Source organism: Erinaceus europaeus, chromosome 6 (genome assembly GCF_950295315.1).
Source record: "Erinaceus europaeus chromosome 6, mEriEur2.1, whole genome shotgun sequence".
Taxonomy (NCBI): Eukaryota; Metazoa; Chordata; class Mammalia; order Eulipotyphla; family Erinaceidae; genus Erinaceus; species Erinaceus europaeus.
Window position 1 is genome coordinate 4,800,174 of NC_080167.1, and position 24,006 is coordinate 4,824,179.

At 55.6% G+C, this 24,006-nt stretch overlaps 1 protein-coding gene across 4 annotated transcripts in view; it reads right to left on the minus strand.

Annotated features, from left to right (window-relative positions):
* Positions 1-508: 508 nt before the first annotated feature.
* UBE3B (ubiquitin protein ligase E3B) overlaps positions 509-24,006 on the minus strand; it is a 42,632-nt gene continuing 19,134 nt past the window's right edge. For all 4 annotated transcript variants that reach the window (XM_016189182.2, XM_007525248.3, XM_060192560.1 and 1 more), the window contains exons 12-28: positions 23,739-23,916; positions 21,813-21,976; positions 21,438-21,605; positions 18,549-18,720; positions 15,934-16,052; positions 15,070-15,184; positions 14,417-14,516; positions 12,919-13,038; positions 8,595-8,771; positions 8,406-8,516; positions 7,078-7,215; positions 6,830-6,895; positions 5,677-5,735; positions 3,096-3,278; positions 2,866-2,977; positions 2,536-2,628; positions 509-2,351 (exon numbers count right to left, since the gene is read on the minus strand). In XM_016189182.2, coding sequence (XP_016044668.1) covers positions 2,160-2,351; positions 2,536-2,628; positions 2,866-2,977; positions 3,096-3,278; positions 5,677-5,735; positions 6,830-6,895; positions 7,078-7,215; positions 8,406-8,516; positions 8,595-8,771; positions 12,919-13,038; positions 14,417-14,516; positions 15,070-15,184; positions 15,934-16,052; positions 18,549-18,720; positions 21,438-21,605; positions 21,813-21,976; positions 23,739-23,916 — 2,267 coding nt within the window. In that variant the 3' untranslated portion in view covers positions 509-2,159. The remainder of the gene's footprint in view (positions 2,352-2,535; positions 2,629-2,865; positions 2,978-3,095; positions 3,279-5,676; positions 5,736-6,829; positions 6,896-7,077; positions 7,216-8,405; positions 8,517-8,594; positions 8,772-12,918; positions 13,039-14,416; positions 14,517-15,069; positions 15,185-15,933; positions 16,053-18,548; positions 18,721-21,437; positions 21,606-21,812; positions 21,977-23,738; positions 23,917-24,006) is intronic.

A 24,006-nucleotide genomic window follows, 5' to 3' on the forward strand; every position in this document is an offset into this window, starting at 1 on the left:
CAATGACGACGACATCAATAACAACAACAATAACAACATTAAAAAACAAGGGCAATAAAAGGGAATAAATAAAAAATGAAAAGAAAAAAAAACCCAGACTCTTCAAAGTCAGCAGTCCCTATCCAGAGGCAGCAAAGGAACGCTGGGCTCCCAGGTGCGGCCCCTCGAGGTTACTTCGAGCACTTGGAATGTTCTAGATTCTTTCCCACTAACCTATGTCATAAGGAGACATGGAATTGGGGTGAAGGCTGCCTCTAGGGAGTGGGGAGGGGCAAGGTGGGTGTAAGGTGGTTGGTGTTAACTGACAATCTCACTTTTTTTCTTCCCCATTAAGCAGAGCCCTGCTCAGCCCCAGTGTCTCAGACAAGAAAGTTGTTTTGCATAACCACTATACTATCTCCTCAGCCCGTCAGCCAGAAGCCCCTCTGAGACCCCCAAAGGGCCCCCCTGGAGCAGCCAGGCCTTGATAGGAAGGCGCTCCTTTGCTGGATAAAAAGCACAAGAGTCGTGGTGTGCTGAAGTTCACATTTAATAAACCCTTTTGTCACGTTTCAGCCTATAGTTACCTGTGGGGACAGAAACCCCGAGACTACTGGACATCAGGTACCGTGGATGCCCGCTGTGTAAGCGCAGTGGCGGTGTTTCTGGTAGCGCGATGCTTCCTGCCGCTGAGAGAACTCTGCTGCAAGCATCAACGCCCCTCCGCGCCGAAGATAGAGCGAGTCGCTATCGTGCAGAGAAACCTTTCTGCTCCCCCGTCAGGCAGTTAGTTCCCAGGCCATCAAGTCAGGATGAGAGGTTAACGGCCACCCAGGTGTGAACACGCACAGCTGCCTGGCGCTCGGCTTCCATGGAGAGCAGGCGTTGTGGGCTCGTGCGTGGGTGCAGTGCCAAGGCCACAGAGTCAGAGGTGACTACCAGTCAAACAGCGAACTCCCAGCTGTCTTTAGGTGTCTCGTGTTTTCCCCACCTGAGTGAAACGTATACTCTATTCTGTGCTTGACGGGGTTCAGGCCCGGGAAGGACTCCAGGAGGGCCATGAGGCTTGCCCATCTGGCTGCCAATATGGAGGTTCCTGCTGCTTGGGAGAGGGCTGCCCGCTCCGAGCTGGCTGGACAGAGCAGAGGGAGCAGGCCCCCCACCCCATTCCAGTCTGGCTGCCATCTTGGATGGATGCACAAGGATGGGGTGAGAGGGGGAAGGGGGCAACTGCTGGCCTGACCACTAGCGGGGCCCCGGTGCCCTGCGTGGAGAGTTAGCGCTCTCAGTATGAGTGAAGAGTGAGGGTGGCGGGGCACGGTGGGCCAGAAGAGGTCACAAAGTACCAGTCTGACCGCCCCCATCCATGAGTGCATGTGTATGTGAGTGGGGCTCTTGCGCTCCCTGTGCTGAGAAGGGGAGGACGGTGGCCCAGCCCAGCTTCCTGAGCCGCTGGACTCTGGGGTACAGCTGCAGGGGGGCGGGATGGGACCTTGGGTTCCCGTCAGCTCCACACTGGGTGACGAGCAGAGCAGACGAGCGGGAAGCAGCCTGTTGGAATCAGCAGGCTGAGGCTAGCAGCCAGCACGTTCTGGAAACAGAGCTGCTCCAAGGAGCCAACAAGTTTTTCCTTCCTAAACCCGAGACGCCTGCCCCTGTGAATGCTGGAGACAGGCCAGCACAGGCTCCGGGGCAGCTGGGCCTGCTAGGAACCTGGCCTCTGTGGCGGGTGGGGGTAAGGGGGTCCTACTGCCCGGTGAACCGCAGCCTGGAGGCAGAGACAGGCGGTGCAGCGAGAGGCTTGGAGAGGCCTTACCTGAGTGCAGTTTTTGGGAATGGAAGGGGAGGGCCTCGCGGGTACTAGGCTTCCCGCGTGCAAGCCCCCCGTCATGACAGAGTTCCTGGGACTTGCTCATGCACAGCTCACTCAGAAAATTCAGCAAAGAAAGACGAAAGGACCAATATCCCAAAGAGAACACGCCCCTCCTCACCGCTGGTGGGGCCCAGGCCATTGGCAGGTGTGGACAAAGGGTCTGGGAGGTTTATTTTCAGCTCCCCCCTTTGTGTCCGGAGGCCCTGAGGTGCCGGGAGTGTCATGGCTATAGAGAGGGATCGGGCCGCCATCTGAGCCCGGGGAGGGGGGGGGGCGGTGGCCTGGAGCGCGGGTGGGCGGGTGGGCGCTAGGAGAGCTCGAAGCCCGTGTTCATGCTGATGGCGTAGCGCAGCTTCTCCCGGAGGATGCTCTTCTTGCTGTAGTTGGGCAGCTTGAGCAGGTTGAAGCAGGTAGAGGAGGTAGGCAGCCGGCCCCCCGGCTCCCGCTTGCGGATGGTGAAGAAGCCCCGGAGGACGCTGCCCAGGGTGTCCCCGGTGTCCTGCGGGCACACGGCACAGGGGGTTGGGCGGGGGAGAGAGGTCCTGCTGCCCGTCTATGGGTGTCTCTGCAGGGCCGGCCCAGGGGGCAGGGGGGGACCCTGGGCCTTTTGCCTGGCTCTGCGGGACCTGGCAGCCCCACCCGGGCCCCACCCAGTGGGGGATGCTGTTCCCGTCCAGCGGTACCTGATCGTCTGACACTTCCACACAGCGGATAGAGAATGGAGGCTTGAGGTAGGCGAACCCCAAGAGCGGGGGCCTGGAGCAGCTGGTGACAAACTGTGACACGAGGAGGGTCAGGGGACGCTGCGTGGGACGGGGACCCAGGGCAGCACTCTGCTGTGCCACGTCAGGACGCAGGCCTCGTGCTCGCCAGCCTGTGCTCTCCCACCCCCCCTCCCCATCACAATCATTTCATTCCATTTCATTCTTCCCCGGGGGGTGGGTGTGGGGGTGTGGAGGATGTCACTATCTCCCCAACACCCTGGGTCTGAGAGTCTGAACACAGCCAAGTACCTTCAGGAACATGGCTCTCTCGTCGGGTGAGAAGTCAGAGGCCAGGATGTCCCAGAGCCAGATGATGACCCTGTGACTGCCGTGAAAGCCCCCGTAGTACACCGTGTGCTTCCTGTGCGGAGTGCAGACGGGGCTCAGAGGCGGGAGCCTCTCCTGACACCACTCATGGCCCGTACCCCACCGGCTGGGCCTCCCAGAACACCCCCGCTGGCCCCGGCACGAGTCCTTACTTTAAATCTTCCAGATCAATCTCAGCATTGTCACCGGAGATGAGCCGCTGGAGCTCGGGGGTGGAGAACATGCGGGTCCACTCGGGCTTGATGATGGAGCGGAAGCCGCTGATGAGCGCGGCCGTCTGGCTCTTGATCTGCGTGTGCATGCGGAAGTGTGCCATCAGGTGGATGTAGCTGATTCTGCAGAGAGCAGAGAGCAGTGAGGTTAGCGGGGTGGGGGGGATGTAGGGGGCCTAGCACTTTCCAGAATTGCAGGTGGGGTGAGGGCACTTCCCTGCAGGATGCCGAGCCTGGCCCACTGCTCCTCCTCACCGCACACCAGCACCAGAGGCCAGGGCGAGTCCTCACCCTCAGGCCTCGCCAGAGCCAGAGCAAGGCACTTGCAAGGTCACAAGGCCCTTAGGGTGCAGGGTGCCCCATTTGGGCTAGAAACCAGATCTTCTTTAATCCTCCAATCAGCTGACAAAGCAGTCAAGACCCTGCTAAGCCAGGCCAGGAGGCGAGCCAGTAGGAAGCCTAGGTGTCCTGCAGATTGTCCTGGGCAGGTGAGGCACATTCTCAGCAAAGCAGCCACACCGGGTCAAAGAACCTGTGCCCTGCCCAGCCCCGCCCCGCCCCGCCCCTGACTTCCTGATCGGTACAGTGCACATAAATCTTGTTTTCCCCAGAACTCTCAGGTCAGTGTCACTGACCATAAAAATATAAAAATATCCAAATTAGGGGGCTGGGTGGTGGCGCATCTGGTTAACCACACATTACTGTGAGGAAGGATCCGAATTTGACCTGCTCCCCACCTGCAGGGGGGATGCTTCACAAGCAGGTCTGCAGGTGTCTTTTGTTTCTCCTCCCTCTCTCTCTTTCTCTCTCTCTGCCTCCAGGGTTATCACTGGAGCTCAGTGTCAGCACTATGCATCCACTGCTCCTGGAGGCCATTTTTTCCCCATTTTATTGGGTAGGACAGAAAAATTGAGAGGAGGGGGGAGATAGAGAGGAAGAAAGACAGACGCCTGCAGACGGCTTTGCCGCTTGTGAAGTGTCCCCCCTGCAGGTAGGGACCTGGGGTCTCGATCCTGGATCCTTGCACTTGGCACTATATGCGCTTAACTAGTATGCCACCACCCGGTGCCCCGCTCTTTCTCCCCTTTCTCTCTGTCCCAGCCAATAAAATAGAAAAAAAGGGAGGAGGGGCTGGCCACTGGGAACAATGGATTAATACAGTGCAGGCACCCAGCTCCAGTGATAACCCTGGTAGCTGTAAAAAATACATATTTTTAAATAGAAAATATCCAAATTAAACAACAGGGCAGCAAACGTCACACCGACACGCACTGGACTGTTCTCCGCCTGTCACTCCTGCCACGTGCTCGCTGGGGGCAGGCAACAACTCTGTTCTCTGTTCCACTTTGCCAAAAGAGAGGGCCAAGAAGAGGGAGGACAAGAGAGAGGGAAACTGGGCAGGTTCCCCATCTAACACCCAGGAAGTGCAGGACTCTGCAGGGGAGGGGTCTTGGGGTCTTTAAGATGGTCTGCAGCCCAGAGTTCCCTGTGCACATGCCGAGGCTTATGTGGCAACATGTCGGGTTTACGAGTGACTCAGGCCGGAAGCCAAGCTGGGCCTCCACCTCCTCCGCGCCACACGCGTGGCTCCCGCTGCGCTCCCGACAGGCTGGTGACAATCACCGCCCTGAGTGAGACATCCAGGAAGGGAGGCTACCAGGTGCACAGCGGCAGGGACAGAATCCGCTTCTGTTCTCTCTCGCTTGTCAAATCATGCCTCCCGGCCAGAGGGCTAGGCTGGCCTGTGTCAGTCACGACAGGATTAGGGTCTGTTCTGCCCGCTGTGCAGTCGCCCAGAGTCTGCAGCCAGGAGGAACGAGGCCCCACCCCTCACGGTCCCATTGTGCTGGAAAGCGCATCTGATCCAGATGAGTCCCGGGTGGGGCGGAGCTGCCAGCTGTCGGCTAGGAGAGTGACACTCAGATGAACATCACACCTCGCTGCGGCGGGCGAGACTACGAGACTGACAGACTGACAGCAGGGCCTGATCTCCTGTCGGCTTCCACTCCTCTAATTAGGTCGGAGCAGGGCCGGGCAGGGCTGGCACACACAGGTTAGCTTCCAGGGTCCAGAGAGGCTGCCATTTCTGATAGAATCCTAGAAGCCTGTTATCTGTGACAGTAGCTGCAGGGCCCCGAGCCCGCTGCATCTGAATCCAACACAACAGCGTCTTCTACAGCTACCACATGCCACCACTACCGCATGGTCTGGGAGAGGCAGGTGTCTCTGCCTCTGTGTCCTCTGGGTTCTCGACCACGTCTGCGGTCTCATGACATTCCTGGAGTTCGGGGCCTGGGGCCCTGACCTTAGGAGAGCTGCCGCAGGATAAACGGTCAATTCGCTTTTTGCAAATCGAATAGAAGAGGATTTCAGCCTCTGAACTGTAGCCAGTAAATTCTATTATGATATTTATGGCTTCTTTCTACGTCCATCTATCTTAATAAATCCTCAAAGTAAGCCAGGAGAGCCAGAATGAAGTCTTATCAAGTGGTGACCTTAGAAATCTAATTGCTATACTCACTTATTTTCATTTGTAACAGGAATGGTCTTCCCTCCAGGAACCAGTTCATGGCAGACGAGCTGGGGGAGGAGACGGGAGCAATTACCGCAGAGAAGGCTGACAGGGCAGGAGGCTCCCTGCAGACGTGGGGGCCTGGCACCACCGTCCACAGACACCGCGCCCTGCATGGGCTATGCTCGTGCTGTCTCGCAGCCATGAGCAGACTCAGTGTGAAAGACGCCTCCTCATCTGAGCTCCTCATCCAGACACTCACACTAAGGCTTCAGGAGGCGTGTGTGTGTGTGTGTGTGTGTGGGGGGGGCAATGGCAGTGCAGTCTGACAGCCAGGCGAGCCTGGTACACCCCCGCCCTGGAGTGCCGCGCAGCCGTGAAGTGTGATGAGAATGTCTGTTTACTGAATGGATGGGGGGAAGGGTAGGCGTGGGCCCGGGAGGCGGCTCAGCTCAGCAGAGAGCATGCCTTCACGTGTGCAGTGCGGGTCCCAGCCCCTAGCACCACAGACGGCCAGCAAATGGTGGGACTCCACTCCCTCTCCCACTGGAAGTGGCAAAACGGCTGGGGAGGCTCTTTAGTGGTATTACGCAGGTACAAATAGTCACCATACCCACCACACTGGAAAGAAAAGGGGGGGTCGTGGTGGCTCACAGGAGGGCTCACAGGAGAGCACACGGGCCACCGTGAGCGAGGACCTGGGTTCGAGCCCCAAGTCTAAACCTGTGTGGGGAGCTTCAGGCGCCGTGGAGCCCCGCTGCAGATGCCTCTCTCTAGTCCTTGCTGCCTGCTTGCCTCTCTATTTCTGTCTCTAGCCAAACAGAAAGGAAAACGAAAAGGAAATGGCCACCCGGAGTGCAGCTCTGAGCCCCAGGCTCTGCCCGCCCACACTGCTCTGAATGACAGACGGGGCACTGGCCCCGCTCCCCACAGTCGCTGCTCCCTCACACTGACCCTCACACGGTGACCAGAGGCTCTGCTTCCAGTGGGCAGTCAGGGCTTCCACCCAGTGACGCTGAAGGTGGCAGCCCTGGAGGGGCTCTGGGGGAGCTGCTCAAAGGGCCAGTGGGGACTGGGGTGTGTGTGGAGGGGTCTGGGCCTCACTGTGGGGGCCTCCTACAGAAGCTGCAGGAGCAGGGCCGGGGGAGGGAGGCTGGCCTACCTGTCCCATGACGTCTTCATCGTAAGACAGCGTCAGCCCCAGGTCGGCAATGTCCCCATCATAGCGCTAAGGCAACAGAGGAGGGGACAGAGCTGGGGCCACGCCCTGAAGACAGACTCTGCTCCCCCATTGCCCTGTGGGCGGCGTGACAACGGAGCAGTCTGGGGGCCACGGGGGGCTGCAGAGAGGGGTCTCCCCATGGAGGGCCCTGGCCTCACCCAGTCCCTGCCGGCCCGGCCCACACTGACCTTGATGGACGTGAGGTTTTTATAGAACTCTGAGTCCAGGGAGGGGAGCTCATCCACGGAGCTGTAGAAGACGCTGTGGTGGTGGCCGAGCAGCTGGCTCAGGAAGAAGGAGGCGAAGGGCACGTCCAGCACGATTCCCTGGGAGGAGCGCAGATGGGGACTCCATGGCGGGCCGCAGGGCAGCTCAGGCCAGGAGGGAGCCCCAAGGGGCAGCTCTCACCACTTCTAAAGCCCCACCTGGAGCAGCCCCCATCACTGAACACACACAGCCAAGGGGGCCCTGGGGTCATGGAGGGAGAGCGGGGTCACTTGCGGTGGGTGTCCCCTGCTGGCAGGAGGACTGACTGATGCAGGTGCTGGGGGAGCAGAGGCTGCCGGGGTGGGAGCTGAGCCCGGGTGGGGGGTCTAAGAAGGGAAGAGCTTTCTAGGGGGGGATGGACAGAAAAGGACACAGCCGGTGGAGAGAGGACAATCTGGAAGGCAGACTCAAGGTGGAGGAAGGCTTGTCACAGAGGGTCACGACCCAGTAGGGCTCCCACGAGTCCCTGCATGTCCCGACATCTCTCTTCACTGCCACTGTGACACTCAGCCGGAACCCACACTAGTCAGCCGGCCGGATCTCTGCACAGCTGCGCGTGCGTGAAGGGCAATACCCGGCCTGCACCTAGCAATGTCCTCAGAGAACTTTACAAAAGTTACCGACTTATTAGTGAAAGAGAGGGGATCGGGGACGTCAGCACTGCTCCCTCTGGTGCAGGCGGTGCTGGGGACCTGCTTTCTCGGCCTGGCGCCCAGCTAGGGTCTTTTTCTAGTGGAAATCAGCCCAACTGCTTCTTCCTATAGAGCTGGGGACAGAGGCTCAGGCCTCAAGGGAGGTGGTTGTCTGGGCCTGGGCTCAGGACCCTCCCTCTGCATGTGGAAGGTGTGCCAGGGTCCTTCGGGCCTGGAGCCAGGGGTGCATGAGCCCAGGCAGGCAGGCTCTGGGGGCAGGGGTGAGGAGTAGTGAGCTCCTTCCTGTGCAGCCCCCTCCTTCCTGCGCCAGGTGCTGCTCAGGTGGAGGAGAGGGCCCAGGGGCTCCGTGGGGTCCTGCATTCAGGGTCCGGCCTCGGTTCGTCTCCCAGGGCTCACAGAGCTCAATGAGGACAGCTACCAAGCCCCCACTGCTGCCCTCTCTGGCTGGGCTGACCGTCCTCACAGAGGCCTGGCTCTGCAGACCCCCACTCCACTAGCAAGGGAGGCTGCCTGTCTAGTAGGTGTCCCTGCCCTTGTTCCTGGACCCAGCTGCTGGCCGCCAGCACCAGAGTGCGGACATGGCCCCACGGCCCTACCTCGTACACGGCCTTCCCCAGCATCTTGCCCACGAACTCGAAGAGCTGCAGGTAGTTCTCGTGGATGTAGGAGGTGGGCGAGGGGTAGAGCCTCTCGTCCCCGCTGGTGGTCTGCAAAGCAAGAGGAGTGGGGTGAGGGCTTCACTCCCCTCTGCCGCCTCCGGCACTGTCCTCGGGTCCCTCAAGTACCTTGAACAGGTTGAGGGCCGGGTCGAACACCCTCTTGATGATCTCTTCCAGGAACTCCTTGAAGACGCCGTCCTGGTCGATGCCGGCCTCGTCCACCCCGAGGTCGTTGACGAACTTCACGCGGATCACACCCTTCATGGCGTGCTGGGAGAGCTGCCGGAGCTGCTCGTAGCCATCCTGTGGGGCAGAGCGGACCCTGAGGAAGCCCGGCCTCCTGCCCCCGGGCCCTCTCCCCTCCCAGCCCTTCCCGGGCATGGTCCCCCAATGTGGGGACACAGCAGCTCTCCCCTGCTTTGACACAAGGGACCCATGAGACCTCTACCACACTTTGGGTGAGAGTGTGTGTCCTCAAGGGCTCAGAGCAATGAGGTGGGGAATTAGACTGGCCGGGTCATGACAAGCTCTTGGGCACAGAGAAAGAAACTCTCCTTTAAAAAAAAAAAAAAAATCAAACTTACAAACCACTGTAAGACACAAAATGAAACGAAAATCTTTCCCAACTGGCACTTTCTTCCCAGGTTGGGGAAAGCCTTGTGGGCCAAGCTAAGGAGCTGGGGTTATATCCTGAGGGCCGTGGAGGCCAACAAGAGTCTTGGCAGGAAGAGGACGCTGGTTCTGCTGAACGCTTTCTCTGGGTAGCCGGGCAGCAGGACTGTACAGGGGCTGTGACTGGAAGCAGGGGCTGGGTTGCAGGGTGACACAGGACTAGATGGGAGCAGGGGTGGGGCAGCCACACAGCCCCCAAACGCTGGAACGCTAGGCCACAGCGCCAGAGTTCCTGACTGCATCTCACCGAGTTGGCCTCCATTCTAGTCTGTCTAGTTTTCCTGCCCTGATTCTGCGATATTTTTTGGTTTCTGGGTGCTGACAGGGAAGCTGCTCAGGTCTTCACAGTGCTGATCATGCACAGCCGTGGACTCAGGGCCCTGTCGCTGGGGAGAGGCGGATGCCTTCAGATGCCCTCCGAACACAAGGAGCACCTGACGGCCACATCCTGTGGAGGCCACCCCACACTTCTCCCTCCACACAGCGCCGGGCTGACAGGATCAACCAGCCTGGCCCCTTGTCACATGACGAAGGTCTGCCCTCTGCTGGGCAGAGGGTCTTACTGAGGACCCCCGGCCGGTTACTAAGCAAGACAGAGGCTCCACCAGTTCCACACGAATCTCTGGAGGGGCAGGAGGCGGTTCTGAGTGTGTCAAGTCCAAGAAGCATGAAATTAGATGAAACAGGGACCAGGAAGCCAGCAGGCAGACGCTGCAGCATTTTAAGCCCTCTGGCCTGAACTTACAACTGTTATCCTGACACTGAGGTGGGGCGGGCGGAGAATTCCCACATGGTTTTGCCTGCTGGGAGGGAAGCGGGTGGGCTCTCCAGTCTGCTTCCAGCTGAGGCGAACCTCGCTTCCACCCGGGGGCTGAGGGTGCCCTGGTTCTCCACATGAGATGGGAAGGTGTGTGGGAAAACACGTGGCACTGCTCAGGGGACACCTGCCGGACTCAGCCCTCACTTCCTCTCACTCGGCCTCTGAGCCACCCGGCGGTTGATGGATTTGCCACTGGCCTCCTCTGACAGGTGCCCCTGCCAACCACTGCTGTCCGGCCTGCCTGGGTGTGTCAGGGCTGAAGACTTTCAGGGGCATAAGAGGCGTGTCTGTGTCTGCTGCAAAAAGGGCCAGGAAGGGAGGGGTTGGGTGGTGGCACAGCTGGTTGAGCACACATTATAATGCACAAGGACCCAGGTTCGAGCCTCCAGTCTCCACCCACAGGGGGAAGTTTTCTGAGTGGTGAAGCAGGGCTTCAGGTCTCTCTCTCCCTCTCTGTTTCCCCTTTCCCCAATTTCTGGCTGTCTCTATCCTGTAAATAAAGATAATAATAATAAAAATGTAAAAACCATCTTTATTTATTTATTACTGGATAGAGACAGACAGAAATTGAGAGGGGAGGGAGAGAGTGACAGAGACAGAAAGATAGCTGCAGCCCTGCTTCACCACTTAAGAAGTTTCCCCCTGCAAGTGGGGACCAGGGGCTTGAACCTGAGTCCTGAGTCCTTACTCACTGTAATGTAAGTGCTTAACCAGGTGTGCCACCGCTTGGCCCCTTAACATTTTTTTTTCTTTTAAAGTGCCAGGAAGGGCACTTCTAACACAGTTAAAACACAGTTGGGTTTTTCTTTGAGTTACACAGTGACTGCATTGTGGTGACCCAGATCTGGCTTAAGTGGGCCATTTCATTTGTTCTTGTTTTGGATGTCTCTGGGCTTTGAATGCTCCAGGACAAGTGTTTATTTCTAAGTGTTTATTTACTAATATGTGTGTGTGTGTGTGTGTGTGTGTGTGAGAGAGAGAGAGAGAGAGAGAGAGAGAAAAGGAGAGAGGGAGAGCACGCTAGAGAGCTGGTAAGAGAGAAAACTAGAGGGAGTCAGGCCGGTAGCGCAGCGGGTTAAGCGCACGTGGTGCAAAGCACAAGGACCGGTGTAAGGATCCCGGTTCGAGCCCCCGGCTCCCCACCTGCAGGGGAGTCGCTTCACAGGCGGTGAAGCAGGTCTGCAGGTGTCTTTCTCCTCTCCCTCTCTGTCTTCCCCTCCTCTCTCCATTTCTTTCTGTCCTATCCAACAACGACGACATCAATAACAACAACAATAGTAACTACAACAATAAAAAAAAAAACAACAAGGGCAACGAAGGGGAATAAATTAAAAAAAAAAAAGAGAGAGAAACAGAGAAAACTAGGACATTCCTCTGGCCCATGCAACTCGAGGGGTCACACTCAGGACCTTGGCACGGTGAAGCCAACAGTCTAACACTTTACCCACTTCACTGCCTTCCGAACTGACAAGAGTGAGACAGACAGAGAGATGGAAAGCAACCACAGCACAGAACTTCCTCCCTTGTGGCAGGGGCTGGGCTCAAACCTGAGCGGGATAGGAGGAGACAGAAAGAACCAGACATCACTCTGGTACATGTGCTGCCAGGGGTTGAACTCAGGACCTCATGCTTGAGAGTCCAGTGCTTTATCTCATGCCACCTGGAACACTCACTTGTTCTTATTTATTTATTTATTATATTTACTTTTTTTCCCTTTTGTTGCCCTTGTTTTTATTGTTGTTGTTATTGATGTCATTGTTGATGGATAGGACAGAGAAATGGAGAGAGGAGGGGAAGACAGAGAGGGAGAAAGATAGACACCTGCAGACCTGCTTCACCGCCTGTGAAGGGACTCCCCTGCAGGAGGGGAGCCAGGGGTTCGAACCGGGATCCTTACGCCGGTCCTTGTGCTTTGCGCCACTTGCGCTTAACCCGCTGCACTACCGCCCGACTCCCACTTGTTCTTTTTTAGATGTGGTGCTAGAGAGTGAACTCGGGACCCCATGTGTGATTATTTCTGAGCAGTCTCCAAGGCTCAAACCCCCGGCCCCGACTTGTCTGTGTACAGAGAGAAGTGACAAAGGCGAGAGGTAGACAGAGGAGAGAGAGCTCAGCGCTGCTCCACCAGCACACGGCGCTCCCATGTTATGCCAGAGCTTGAACCCAGGACCTGTCACATGGTTAAGACATGAGCTTGTGAGCTGGGTGGTAGCGCAGCGGGCTAAGTGCACATGGTGAGAAGCGCAAGGACCGGCATAAGGATCCTGGTTGGAGCCCCCAGCTCCCCACCTGCAGGGGAGTCGCTTCACAGGTGGTGAAGCAGGTCTGCAGGTGTCTGTCTTTCTCTCCCCCTCTGTCTTCCCCTCCTCTCTCCATTTCTCTCTGTCCTATCCAACAACAATGAAATCAACGACAATAATAATAACTACAACAATAAAAGAACAAGGGCAACAAAAGGGAATAAATAAATATTTAAAAAAAAAAAGGATATGAGCTGTGGGGGGGGGGCACTTTCTCCTGGCACTGGTTTATTTCACTTCTTCTAAGTCTGCGTCTACAAAGAACTTCCAGTTGTGACAATTCTCCGTTGCAGTGAGCTCGGCAAATGCAAGAGCTCCACTCCTGCTTCTGCCCGCATGGCTGGGGCCTGAGGAAGTGCATGCCGGGATGTGTGGAGTGTGCATGTGTCGGGTCCTGCCCTCATTTCTGAGGCAGGAAGTGTCTGGCGCTCTAGCCCAGGGGTCCTTGTTGGGGGCAGGAAGAGAAGCCCTGTGCTGTGGGGTCTCTGCACTGAGGAGTGCTTAACCAACCAGCCCTCTGAGCAGGACGGGGGCGAATGTCCCTACTCCTGCCACCGGGGCCTTAATTTTAGAGTCACTAGATGAGTGAGTGCCAGGAGCTCAGAGCAACAAATCACCGCCCCCTGCCCCTCGCCAGCCCTCCATTTCCCACGTTCACCTCCAACATCCGGGACCTTCGGATGGTGATGTGGGTGACGTGAGGGGAGGCGGAGCTGGTTTCCACGAGCCCCAGCTTCTCCTTTTCCTTGGTAACCATGTTGCGGAACAGCAGAACTCTCTGGAATGAGCCAGGGCGAGACAGAAAAAGGGTGAACCGTGAAACACTGCACAAAAGTCTAGTCCAGCTGAGTGCCGCCCCCGTGAGATGCCTGACGTGTGCTCGAGGTCAGAAGTGACATCTGGGACCGTACAACAAGGCCCCCAACACTCTGGGGGCCCGGGAAGTGACTGCACACAAGGGAGGAGAGGGGCCAGGGCAGCGGTCAGGCTGCAGCCGAGTCCAGCACAGGACAGCCTAGGAGAACGTGTGTCCCGGGGGTCCGTATTCCTCTGTGAAGCCTGGCGCCGGGCAAGGTACACAGGCTGCTTACTTGGCGGCACCTGCCCTCGATGCTGGGAATTTTAAACACAGAAACATTTCAAAGGTGAGTTTTCCTCCCTGTCAGAAAGTTTAAAAATGATCCAGCAGAACAAAGGTCACTGAGCTTCCTCCCAGTCCACTCTGTGTCCCCAACCTCGCCGTGCTCCCACCAGTAATAGTTCTCAATTACTGCTTGGTAAGAACCACCCCTCAATTCTTAAGACTCCCGTGCACCCTGGCAGGAGACCCTGATCTTTCACCCTGTGCTGGGTTAGAGGTTTGTGCCCTAACGGCCCTCAAATAACATCAGTGGAATGAAGAAATAATGCCAGCTATGGTTTCGTAGATCAGACCAATAGGAAAAGTCAAGATCTTCAGCTGGAAGATCAAGAACGTCAGCCCTGTGGGCCCAGCATGCCCTCTGAGAACTGCAGGTGTTGGGAATGGAGACTGTGGGTGCTGTGACCAGACTGCTAGGGCCCAGGGCTGAATTCACAGATGTGCAGGTTCAGGGAGAGGTGGTGCTTTAAGCCAGGCTCCAGAAAACTGGACTGGGCCCAGGAGACAAAGGCTGGAAATCGCTTGGCTAAGAAGTAACTAGGAAAGCAGGATGCCAGCAGGACAAACAGACCACCAGAAGGCAAACGTGAATTGTCTGAAATCTCGGGGGTGGGTAGAGATTCTGCTTCAGTGGCTGTTCAAGGGCCTCTCAGAGGGGAGATGGTTCAGAAAAGCAGACCCACGTAAGACAAGGGACGGCACCTCACCACTGGGAGGACAGACAAGGTGCTGCTCTGCTGTGTAAAGCTGTACCCCTCGGCCCGAGGAAGGCCGGGGTGAATGCTCAGAGGCCTCCTCACCCTGAGTCAGGGCCCCTTCCTGAAGGGCCATAGCACCCCCCCCCAGAGCACACCCCACTCCCCAACTGGCTCTCCAGCAGCCCTCTTGCTCAGCGCAGAGTGAGGCTCGGCCCAGACCTGCAGCCGGCTGCTGCTTGCTGGACCATCGTCTATTCACTTCTAATCTCTGCAGCGAAAGTGGGAGACACAGAAGCCCCGTGGTAGGAGAGACTCACATTTTTGTGGGGGATGACGTGGGGGATGTGCTGCAGGAGCAGCTGAGCCCGTTTCCGGTCCTTGTCCAGCTCCTGGAAGAGCACACTGGGTTTGAGATCCCTTCAAAAAGAAAGACACGGGTTTGAAAGTCCTTGTCCAGGGCAGGCTGGCCAGTGGGCGCACCCAGCCGAGTGCCGGCCCTGGGCGCAGCCACGGCTGCCCCACCCCTGGTGGCCAGCCCTCCTGCTGCACATGGCGGGGCTGCCTCGTCATCTGGTCCGTGCACGAGGGCTGGCCTAGTCCCACCTGAGTCATATAAGACACATCACGATACCAGCACAGTCATCTTGTGATCAGTTGTGGCTGAAGGACCCCAGTGAGCCCCCGCCCAAAGCTGGCTGTCATTTTCACTGGGGTGGTGACGACTGTCATGGAACTGCCAGCTGGGAGAACTTTCCTCCCCAGGGACTTAAGCTGACTGGGACCCGGCTTCTGTGGCAGCTTGTCCTAAGAGAAGTGGCAGTTCTCCTTGTGAGGAGGGAGCGCCAGCATGAAGGGGAGGCCGCTCCTCTCTGCCCTGGGACTGGAGTGCCGAGCGCTGCAGGAGCCTGCTGCCGGGCTGAGGGGGGCTCCCAGGCATCCCCACTGCCCCCCCGCCTGCCCTAGAGCTCACTTCCGCAGCCAGTGGTCCTCAGGGGCAAAGCGCCGCCGGCAGTCCCGCTCGTAGAGCACCATCAGCCACCCATGCACGGACTGGAACAGCTCCAAGGTCTCGCCCTTGGCGTTCTCTGTGGGGCAGACACACGGGAGAGTCAGCCCACGGACTGGGGCAGGACTGGGGGGCAGGGCCGGAGCCTCTGTGCGCAGCCACCACTCCTCCAGAATTTCCCTTCTGAATCCAGCCTGGAGGCGACGGGGTTAAGAGGCGGCCTGCCTGGGTGTGCTCTAAGTGGCAGCAGCATCTTTTCTTTTGTCTTTTAAGACCGAGACAGAGAGGCAGAGGGGAAGGAGACCGCAGCAGCGAAGCCTCTGCCGATGCTGTACTGCTGGAGCCCGAGGGCGGGTTGCGCACAAGGCAGAGCAGTGCGCTGTTCAAGTGACAAGTGAGCCATTCTGCTGATCGGGAAGCGAGGGCCTTACACACCATCTGTCCCCTCCTCCCTCCAGTGTCACCCACAAGCTCCGTGCCGGACAAATGGAAACACTTTGGGAGCTGAACGCTCACTCAAGTGTGTCCTGACTTCCAGGTTTTGCCTTCGTGAAAATCAACTCAAACGGCCAAGAGCAGATTGGGGCAAAGCTGAGCATCCTTAATGACCCTTCTTACGTAAGCGTGACCTGACGGGCACCTGGGAGAGGAGGACTCACTGCCCCTCTGCTATCGGGAGAGGTCACCGAGGAGGGAGGAGTACAGCATGGGGGTAAATGTGCAGTTGCCCCTCTCTGGTGGACAGTCGGGCTCAGAGCAATCGACGTCAGAGGCCGTGGCCCCCAGCACGTGGCGTCCACTAGACAGTAACTGACGCCTTCACCTTACCTACGATCCCATCCCAGATCATCTTAAACACAAAGGAGTTGAGAAACGAGGAGATGGTGACCAGCTCTTCCAGCTTGAATGAAATTTGCTCTTCGTAGACTTCAATGTCATCGAGGATCCTAAGCCAGACAGGAAATTACTCACTGCTTCCCACTGAGAAGAGGGGAAGAGGATGACATCTGTATCCCTTAGGAGAGGAAGGAAAGGTCAGGAAACAGCTTCTGAGCTGCTAACCAGTGGGTGAAATGGCACAGTGTCTAAGGCTTGCTTCAAAAGAAGCTGGGGCTTGGGTCAGGGGAAGCACATGGACAAGGAGACGGACATGCTCGTGGTGGCAGCTGGTGGTGGGGACACGAGGCTTCATCGGGTGATCCACTCCCCTACCTGTGCTGGGCCACGGTGTAAAGTTAGCAAGGTAAGTCGAGAGACTACTCTATTTTTCTTACTCATCAAAACCTGGCCATGGAGAGTCAGGCGGTAGCGCAGCTGGTTAAGTGCACGTGACGCAAAGTGCAAGGACCGGTGGTCCAGGAGGTGGCGCAGTGGCTAAGGCATTAGATTCTCAAGCATGAGGTCTTGAGTTCGATTCCCGGCCGCACGTGTGCCAGAGTGCTATCTGGTTCTTTCTCTCCTCCTATCTTTCTCAGTAATTAATGAATAAAATCTTTTTAAAAAAAGTGCAAGGACTGGCGTAAGGATCGCGGTTTGAGCCCCTGGCCCCCCACCTTTAGGGGGTCGCTTCACAGGCAGTGAAGCAGGTCTGCAGGTGTCTGTCTTTCTCTCCCCCCTCTGTCTTCCCCTCCTCTCTCCATTTCTCTCTGTCCTATCCAACAATGACGACAACAATAACTACAACAATAAAACAATAAGGGCAACAAAAGGGAATAAATATTAAACCAACAAACACCTGGCCATGAGAAACACAGTGTGGCCTTAGTAAGTACTTGGTGGTATTCCAAAGGCAGGAATGAGCAGACGGGAGACTGGAGGTCTAAGGGTTTAAGAGCTGCCCACACTGCCCGCTCAGTTCAGTCTAGCTCACCACCAGGTGCTCTCTGCTCCAGCTGTGGAAACGTCTCTCCTGCAGCCACCGCTGGCTGGCCAGGGGTCACTGTGCTTACCCCATCTGAGCCCGCAAGTCCTAGACTCCTTCCTGCTAAGGTCCTCTCTCCTGAACAGAGCTGCTTGAGGGAGGCTCTCTACCTCATTCTGCACCTGCCTTTGTGGGTCAGAGAGAACCAAATGCACAAGTAGGCCCGCACAGTCACAGCCGGTGGGACTAAACGGGTGACTGTCCCACTCATTGCCAGGCCCAATACCAGGTAGGTGGCATTCCTTTCCTCGTGTCTTTCCTTTCATGTTGGCCCATGGACTGGAAGCCGAGGCTCAGAGAGACAGTTTGATGCCAGTGGCAAAAATGCTAGGCCAGCATGTGCAGAGCTGGGCCTGTGCCCCAGGATATCCCGAGCCTGGTGTGAGTGGCTGCTGGGACTCGAGGAGACTGAGGCCCAGAGGGGAGAGTCTGTGTCCCCCTTTATTTAAATAATTTTTTAAAAAAAATTTATTATATTTATTTATTTATTGGATAGAGACAGCCAGAAATCTAGAGAGAGAGACAGAGAGACACCTGCACTTCACCACTTGTGAAGTTTCCCGCCTGCAGGTGGGGACCAGGGGCTTGAACCTGGGACCTTGCACACTGTGATGTGTGTGCTTAACCAGGTGCGCCACCACCTGGCCCCTTCAATAATTTTTTTAAAAAATATTTCATTTATTTATTGGCTAAAGACAGAAATGGAGAGGGAAAGGGGGAGACAGAGAGGGAGAGAGACAGAGAGACCTGCAGTCCTGCTTCACTGCTCCTGAAGCTTTCCTTTTGCAGGTGGGGACTGGGGGCTTGAACCTGGGTCCTTGCACATTATAATATGTGTGTTCAACCAGATGCATCACCACTCAGTCCCTCACCTTTTTCTTTATTTGATAGGACAGAGATATATTGAAAGGGGGAGAAAAGACAGAAAGAACAGAGGGAGTCGGGTGGTAGCGCAGCGGGTTAAGCGCACGTGGCGCAAAGCGCAAGGACGCGAGTAAGGGTCCCGGTTTGAGCCCCCGGCTCCCCACCTGCAGGGGAGTCGCTTCACAGGCGGTGAAGCAGGTCTGCAGGTGTCTGTCTTTCTCTCCCCCTCTCTGTCTTTCCCTCCTCTCTCCATTTCTCTCTGTCCTGTACAATAATGACATCAATCAATACAACAACAATAATAACTACAACAATGAAAAACAAGGGCAACAAAAGGGAAAATAAATAAATATTAAAAAAAAAAAAAAGAGAGACAGAGAAACCTGTAACTTGTAGAGCTTTCCCTTTGCAGATGGAGAGCGGAGGATCGAACCCATGTCCTCGTATGTGGTAACCAGTGCACTTAAAACAGCTGTGCCACCACTAGGCCCGCCCCTTGTCCCTTCACCCAGGGTGTCACACTCTAAGTGTTAAGTGCTGAGTCTCCTCTAATTCTTGCACCCATCATGCTGGCCACCACTTCCTAACACTGGGACGTTGGGACGGGGGGCCTCTCTACACTCTGGGGCAGGGAAGAGACCCTATGCAGCCAACCTACGTGATGAGGTGGCGGGAACAGTCACAGAACAGCATCAGCATGGCCAGGAGCTGCGCCGACTCACTGCTGTCGCTACTGAGGCACTCCAGGAAGAGCTTCAGCCCGCCCTGCGGCCCCAGCTCGCAGATGAAGGCCCACAACTTGGGCAAAAGGTCATCAAGGTAGGTGAGACCTGGGGGAGGAGAAAGACTGAGCTTCTGGGGTGTGTGTGTGTGTAGTTGGGGGGCTTTCTTTTCTTTTTAATATATATATATATATATTAATTTATTTCCTTTTTGCCCTCGTTTTTATTGTTGTTGTAGTTATTGTTGTTAATGTCGTTGTTGGATAGGACAGAGAGAAATGGAGAGAGGAGGGGAAGACAGAGAGAGGGAGAGAAAGATAGACACCTGCAGAACTGCTTCACCACCTGTGAAGCGACTTCCCTGCAGGTGGGGAGCCGAGGCTTGAACCATGATCCTTACGCCGGTCCTTGGCTTTGCACCACGTGTGCTTAACCCGCCGCACCACCGCCAGGCTCCCTTTTTAAAAAAATATTTATTCCCTTTTGTTGCCCTTGTTCTTTTATTGTTGTAGTTATTATTATTGTTGTTATTCATGTCGTCATTGTTGGATAGGACAGAGAGAAACGGAGAGAGGAGGGGAAGACAGATAGGGGGAGAGAAAGACAGACACCTGCAGACCTGCTTCACCACCTGTGAAGCGACTCCCCTGCAGGTGGGGAACCGGGGGCTCGAACCGGGATCGTCATGCCAATCCTTGCGCATTGGAGGCGGGTAGGCTTTCATCTGGTCCACAAGCTTTCCTTTGACTGGCAAAGCACAAAACTAACTCTCCTAGTCTGAGGCCCAGGAGGGTGCAGTGGATGGGGATATTCCTCTCAGACATGAGGTCCCGAGTCTGACCCCTGGCATCACGTGTCAGAGTGATGTTCTGCCTCTCTCTCTCCTTCCATGAATAAATCAATCTTTATTTTAAAATTTCTAGTGAACCTTCTATGGGTGTAAGAGAAAGCCAGTGCAATTACTATGAAAATCATTATTAGGGCCAGGTGGTGGTGTCCTTGGGTGGTGGCACAGAAACCCTCGCTCCCCACCTGCATGGGGACACTTCATGAGCGGTGAAGCAGGTCTACAGGTGTCTTAGCTTTCTCTTTTCCTCTCTATCTCCTCTCCTCTCTCAATTACTCTCTGCTCTATCAAGAATAACAGAAAGGGGAAAAAAGGGGAAAAAATGCTGCTGGGAGTGATGGATTTGTAGTGCCAGAGACAACCCTGTCGGCAATAGGAAACAAAAACAAAAAGAAAGAAAGAAAGAGAGAAAGAAAGAAAGAAAGGAAGGAAGAGGAAATCATTGTCAGCAGTATCCTGGTGGTGGCTGTCCCAGTAGAAGCCACACAGCACCACATGCAAAGACCTGGGTTCGAACCTCTAGTCTCCATCTGCACAAACAGCAAGGCAGTGCTGCTGGTCTCCCCCCACTCCCTCAACTTCTGTCTTCACCCTAATAAATGAACAAAACAAGGGCCAGGTGGCGGCACACCTGGTTAAGCGCTCACACTGCAGTGCCCAAGGACCCAGGTTCAAGTACCTGGTCCCCACTTGCAGGAGGGAAAGCTTCACGAGTGGTGAAGCAGGGAGGCAGGTCTCTCTCTCTCTCTCTCTCTCCCCCTCTCTCCTACCCCCTCTCCTCTCAAATTCTCTGTCTCTATCCAATAATAAATAAAAATATTTAAAAAGGGAGTCGGGTGGTAGTGCAGCGGGTTAAGCGCAAATGGTGCAAAGCGCAAGGACGGGCATAAGGATCCTGGTTCGAGCCCCCAGCTCCCCACCTTTAGGAGAGTCGCTTCACAAGCAGTGAAGCAGGTCTGCAGGTGTCTGTCTTTCTTCTTCTCTGTCTTCCCCTTCTCTTTCCATTTCTCTCTGTCCTATCCAACAATGACATCAATAATAACTACAACAATAAAACAAGGGCAACAAAAGAGAATAAATAAACATAAAAAACATTAAAAAAAAACCAAACAAAACAGAACACTAAAAAAAAAAGAAAGAAAATTGTTCTCAGCATGAGAATTAGGGATGTAACGAGCATTTATTTATTCAGGGAGGCTCACTCGCCCCAGATAGCATTAATCACTGCACACTTCACCTTCTCAAACCCAGTATCACCACCACTTGGTATGGAAGGAAAACTGAATCGGAGGCCAAGTCTCAGGCCCTCAAGACAGGATCCAGGTCTGCCTCTGTGTCTGTTTTCAGTCTGGGGCTAGCCAGTTTATTTCCTGAAGAGGTTCTAAGAGTAAGTAAGCAGTCTGAGGGCGTGTGAGCCAGACAGTCGTCTACAACAATCAATGCTTTCAGCCAGCGTGCTCTTACCACAGGTGGTAAATGGATGTGACCGGTCCCCAATAAAACTTTATTTATACAGTGAGTGCAGAGACAGCAGAATGGTTCTGCAGAAATTATTTTCATGCCAGAGGCACCAGGTCTCAGGTTTAATTTCCAGTACCACCATCAGCCAGAGCTGAGCAGGGCTCTGAACACCCACCGTGATAATAACACAAATGATAAAATTAAGCAAAGCAAGTGAGGGCCAGATCTGGCCGATGGCTGGCCCGTGCATGGTTAGCGAAGCTTTCCTCTCTGCTACTCCACTATCCCGTCTGTTAGGAAGGAATGAGAAAGCAGGAAATGACTGTAGCAGAGCTGCTACGAAATATGCATAAACACTTGACCCTGGATGAAGCAGAAGACAAGTATACCAAGTCTGCTTCCTACTGTAAGGACCGCAGACACGAGGAACGCACGGCTGGGGCTGGGGGCCCTCCCTAGAAAGCGCTGTCTGTCCTATGTGGCTGTATGTCGGGGGGAGGGTGTGGGCACTGCCAACCTGTGAGGATCTGTAGGCGGATCTGGGTCAGCGTGGTCAGCGAGGTCTGGTAGAGGACACAGATGCTGCAAACCTTCTGCACCTCTGCAGAGTCCACGCGCTTCCCCCCCACAGGCCTGAGAATGTTGCGAACGGATGCAGACTTCTGGAAGGCGCGCTTCAGGAGGCCTGGCGTGGAGAGAGGGGCACTCAGCCTGATGTGCCACCACCCGGCTCCTTGCTTTCTGTCTATAAGGACATCCTGCCACTGTTTTGCTAACAGTGACCCTGACTCGAGCACCTCAGTGTCTCTGCGGGCAGTTGGCATCACGGAGTAGCATGGGGGCACGCTTGGGAGCCTCTGGGAGGGGGGTGGGAGTCCCGCCGGCCACTCACTCTTGACGGGGAGCACAGTCTGCGGGGATGCCGGCTGTGCCTGGGCCAGCTCCGGGTTCTCCAGCAGCTTCTTGCTCAGGATGTCACTGAAGAAGATGCGGATGAGAGGCACCTCCCACAGGGACTGCAGCTGTTTGGTGATCAAGGGCATGGACTCGTTAAGGCTAGGAGAGAGCGGGAGACCAGGCGCGTCAGTGCCACCCGGCGGCGGGCCACGAACACCCTCTTGGCTCCAGGGCGGCAACTAGGGCTGTGGAGGTAATAAGCCAACAGCTCTCTCAAAGTACAGGACCCACAGGTCACCATGAGACTGCACGGGGAAGTCTCTCCTCTCCTGCTCACCACCCCGTCCACACAAGCCGCCTCCCTCCTCACAGCTAGTCTGTCCCCACCAGCCTCCTGAGATGCTCGTCTGCCTGTTGCCTCCTCAGCCGACACCACGCTCACACCCATCACTGCCTCCCGGCCCTGACCCTGTAATGGCTCCTGTGGTCCCCAGTAGCAGTGGTCACAGCCCCCCAACCCCCACTGGGCATGGACCGGCCTAGCGGCATGCCCTGTATGCAGACTCTACTGCGGCCTCTGGGAGAACCCCATCAGAGGGGCCGAGCACGTTACCCCCATGTTGCAGAAAAGGAAAGTGAGGACAAGTGACTTGTTCCAGGTCCCCCAGAAAATCACAAGAGCTGGGACCAGGTTGCTCAGTGTACTGCTCTGCCCTCCTAGAACATTCCACCCGACTCTTCACAAACAGCCCAGCCCCCCCCCCCCCCCAGCACTGCACTGGGACAGGCTGGCCACCGGCCATTAACTTCCACTGACCGGAAGTCACTCAGGTATGAGGAAAATGGACAAGATCCGGGAATCGCCTTACCAGGCTGCACTTTCTGTCTCACGGTACATGCGGAGGACGCAGGACACATCAGCACCCAGCTGCCCCTGTCCCCAAGACCTGCTTAACCTCAGCCCAGGGAACATGCCTTGCTTCCAAGTTTGTGACGTGAGACTCTCTCTTCTAGCCAAGCATTCAAAAAAGAATTTTTTTTAAAGGCATTATCATTTTATTTATTTACTTATTTATTTTTTAACCAGAGCACTGTACAGCTCTGGTTTATGGTGGTATGGGGGATTGAACCTGGAGCCTTAGGCTTGAGTCTGTTTACAGAACCATTGTTATCTACCCTCCACTGCCAAAAAAATTTTTTTTAGGTCTTAATTAAAAAAAATTATAGTCCGCTTCTTGTAAAGGATCTGGGGTAATTTCTATTCCCTGTGAGTCATTTATTTTAACAACTACGTATGGCAGTCTAGGGGGCCGAGCGATGTCGCAGGAGGTTAAGCGCACGTGGCACAAAGCGCAAGGACCAGCGTAAGGATCCCAGTTCAAGTCCTCCTGGCCCACCTGCAGAGGAGTCACTTCACAGGCGGTAAAGCAGGTCTGCAGGTGTCTGTCTTTCTCTCCCCTTCTCTGTCTTCCCCTCCTCTCTCCATTTCTCTCTGTCCTATCCAACAACGAACGACATCAACAATAACAATAATAACCACAACAAGGCTACAACAACAAAGGCAACAAAAGGGGGAAAAATGGCCTCCAGGAGCAGTGGATTCATGGTGCAGGCACCGAGCCCCAGCAATAACCCTGGAGGCAAAAAGAAAAAAAACATATGGCAATCTAGACAATTCCTAACTGTTATCTGAAATAGAGCAGACCGATAGACAAGGTTCATTGTTTACCAGTTGAAAAGGACATGCAAAATATTACAATCTCATTTCTGTAGGGGAAAACAAACAAACAAAAAACCACTGACATGTACAGACAAAAAAAGAGCAAAGAGCAGCTCGATAGCTCTGTGTTTTAGACAATAAACGTGCATTACTATAGAGAGACACGGCCACAGAGGCTCTTGGGGGCCGGCGTGGACTCACCCGTAGTCCACGGACTGTGAGAACCAGCCAAGGACGGGGTGCCAGTGGGTCAGGTTGGACTTCTTCTGGGACACGTACTTCTGACAGTAGCCCAGCATCTGGGTGAGCAGCTTCACAAAGCCGTCCGTCTCCTCCTCCAGCACCCTGGGGCCGAGGGAGCCCAAGTGCAGGAGGTTGCCTGCAGAGCCAGAGGTTAGCCGGTGCGGCGGGCTCAGACGATGGGCTGCCTCTCCCCCAGCCCTGGTCAGCCGAGGGGGGCAGTCACGTC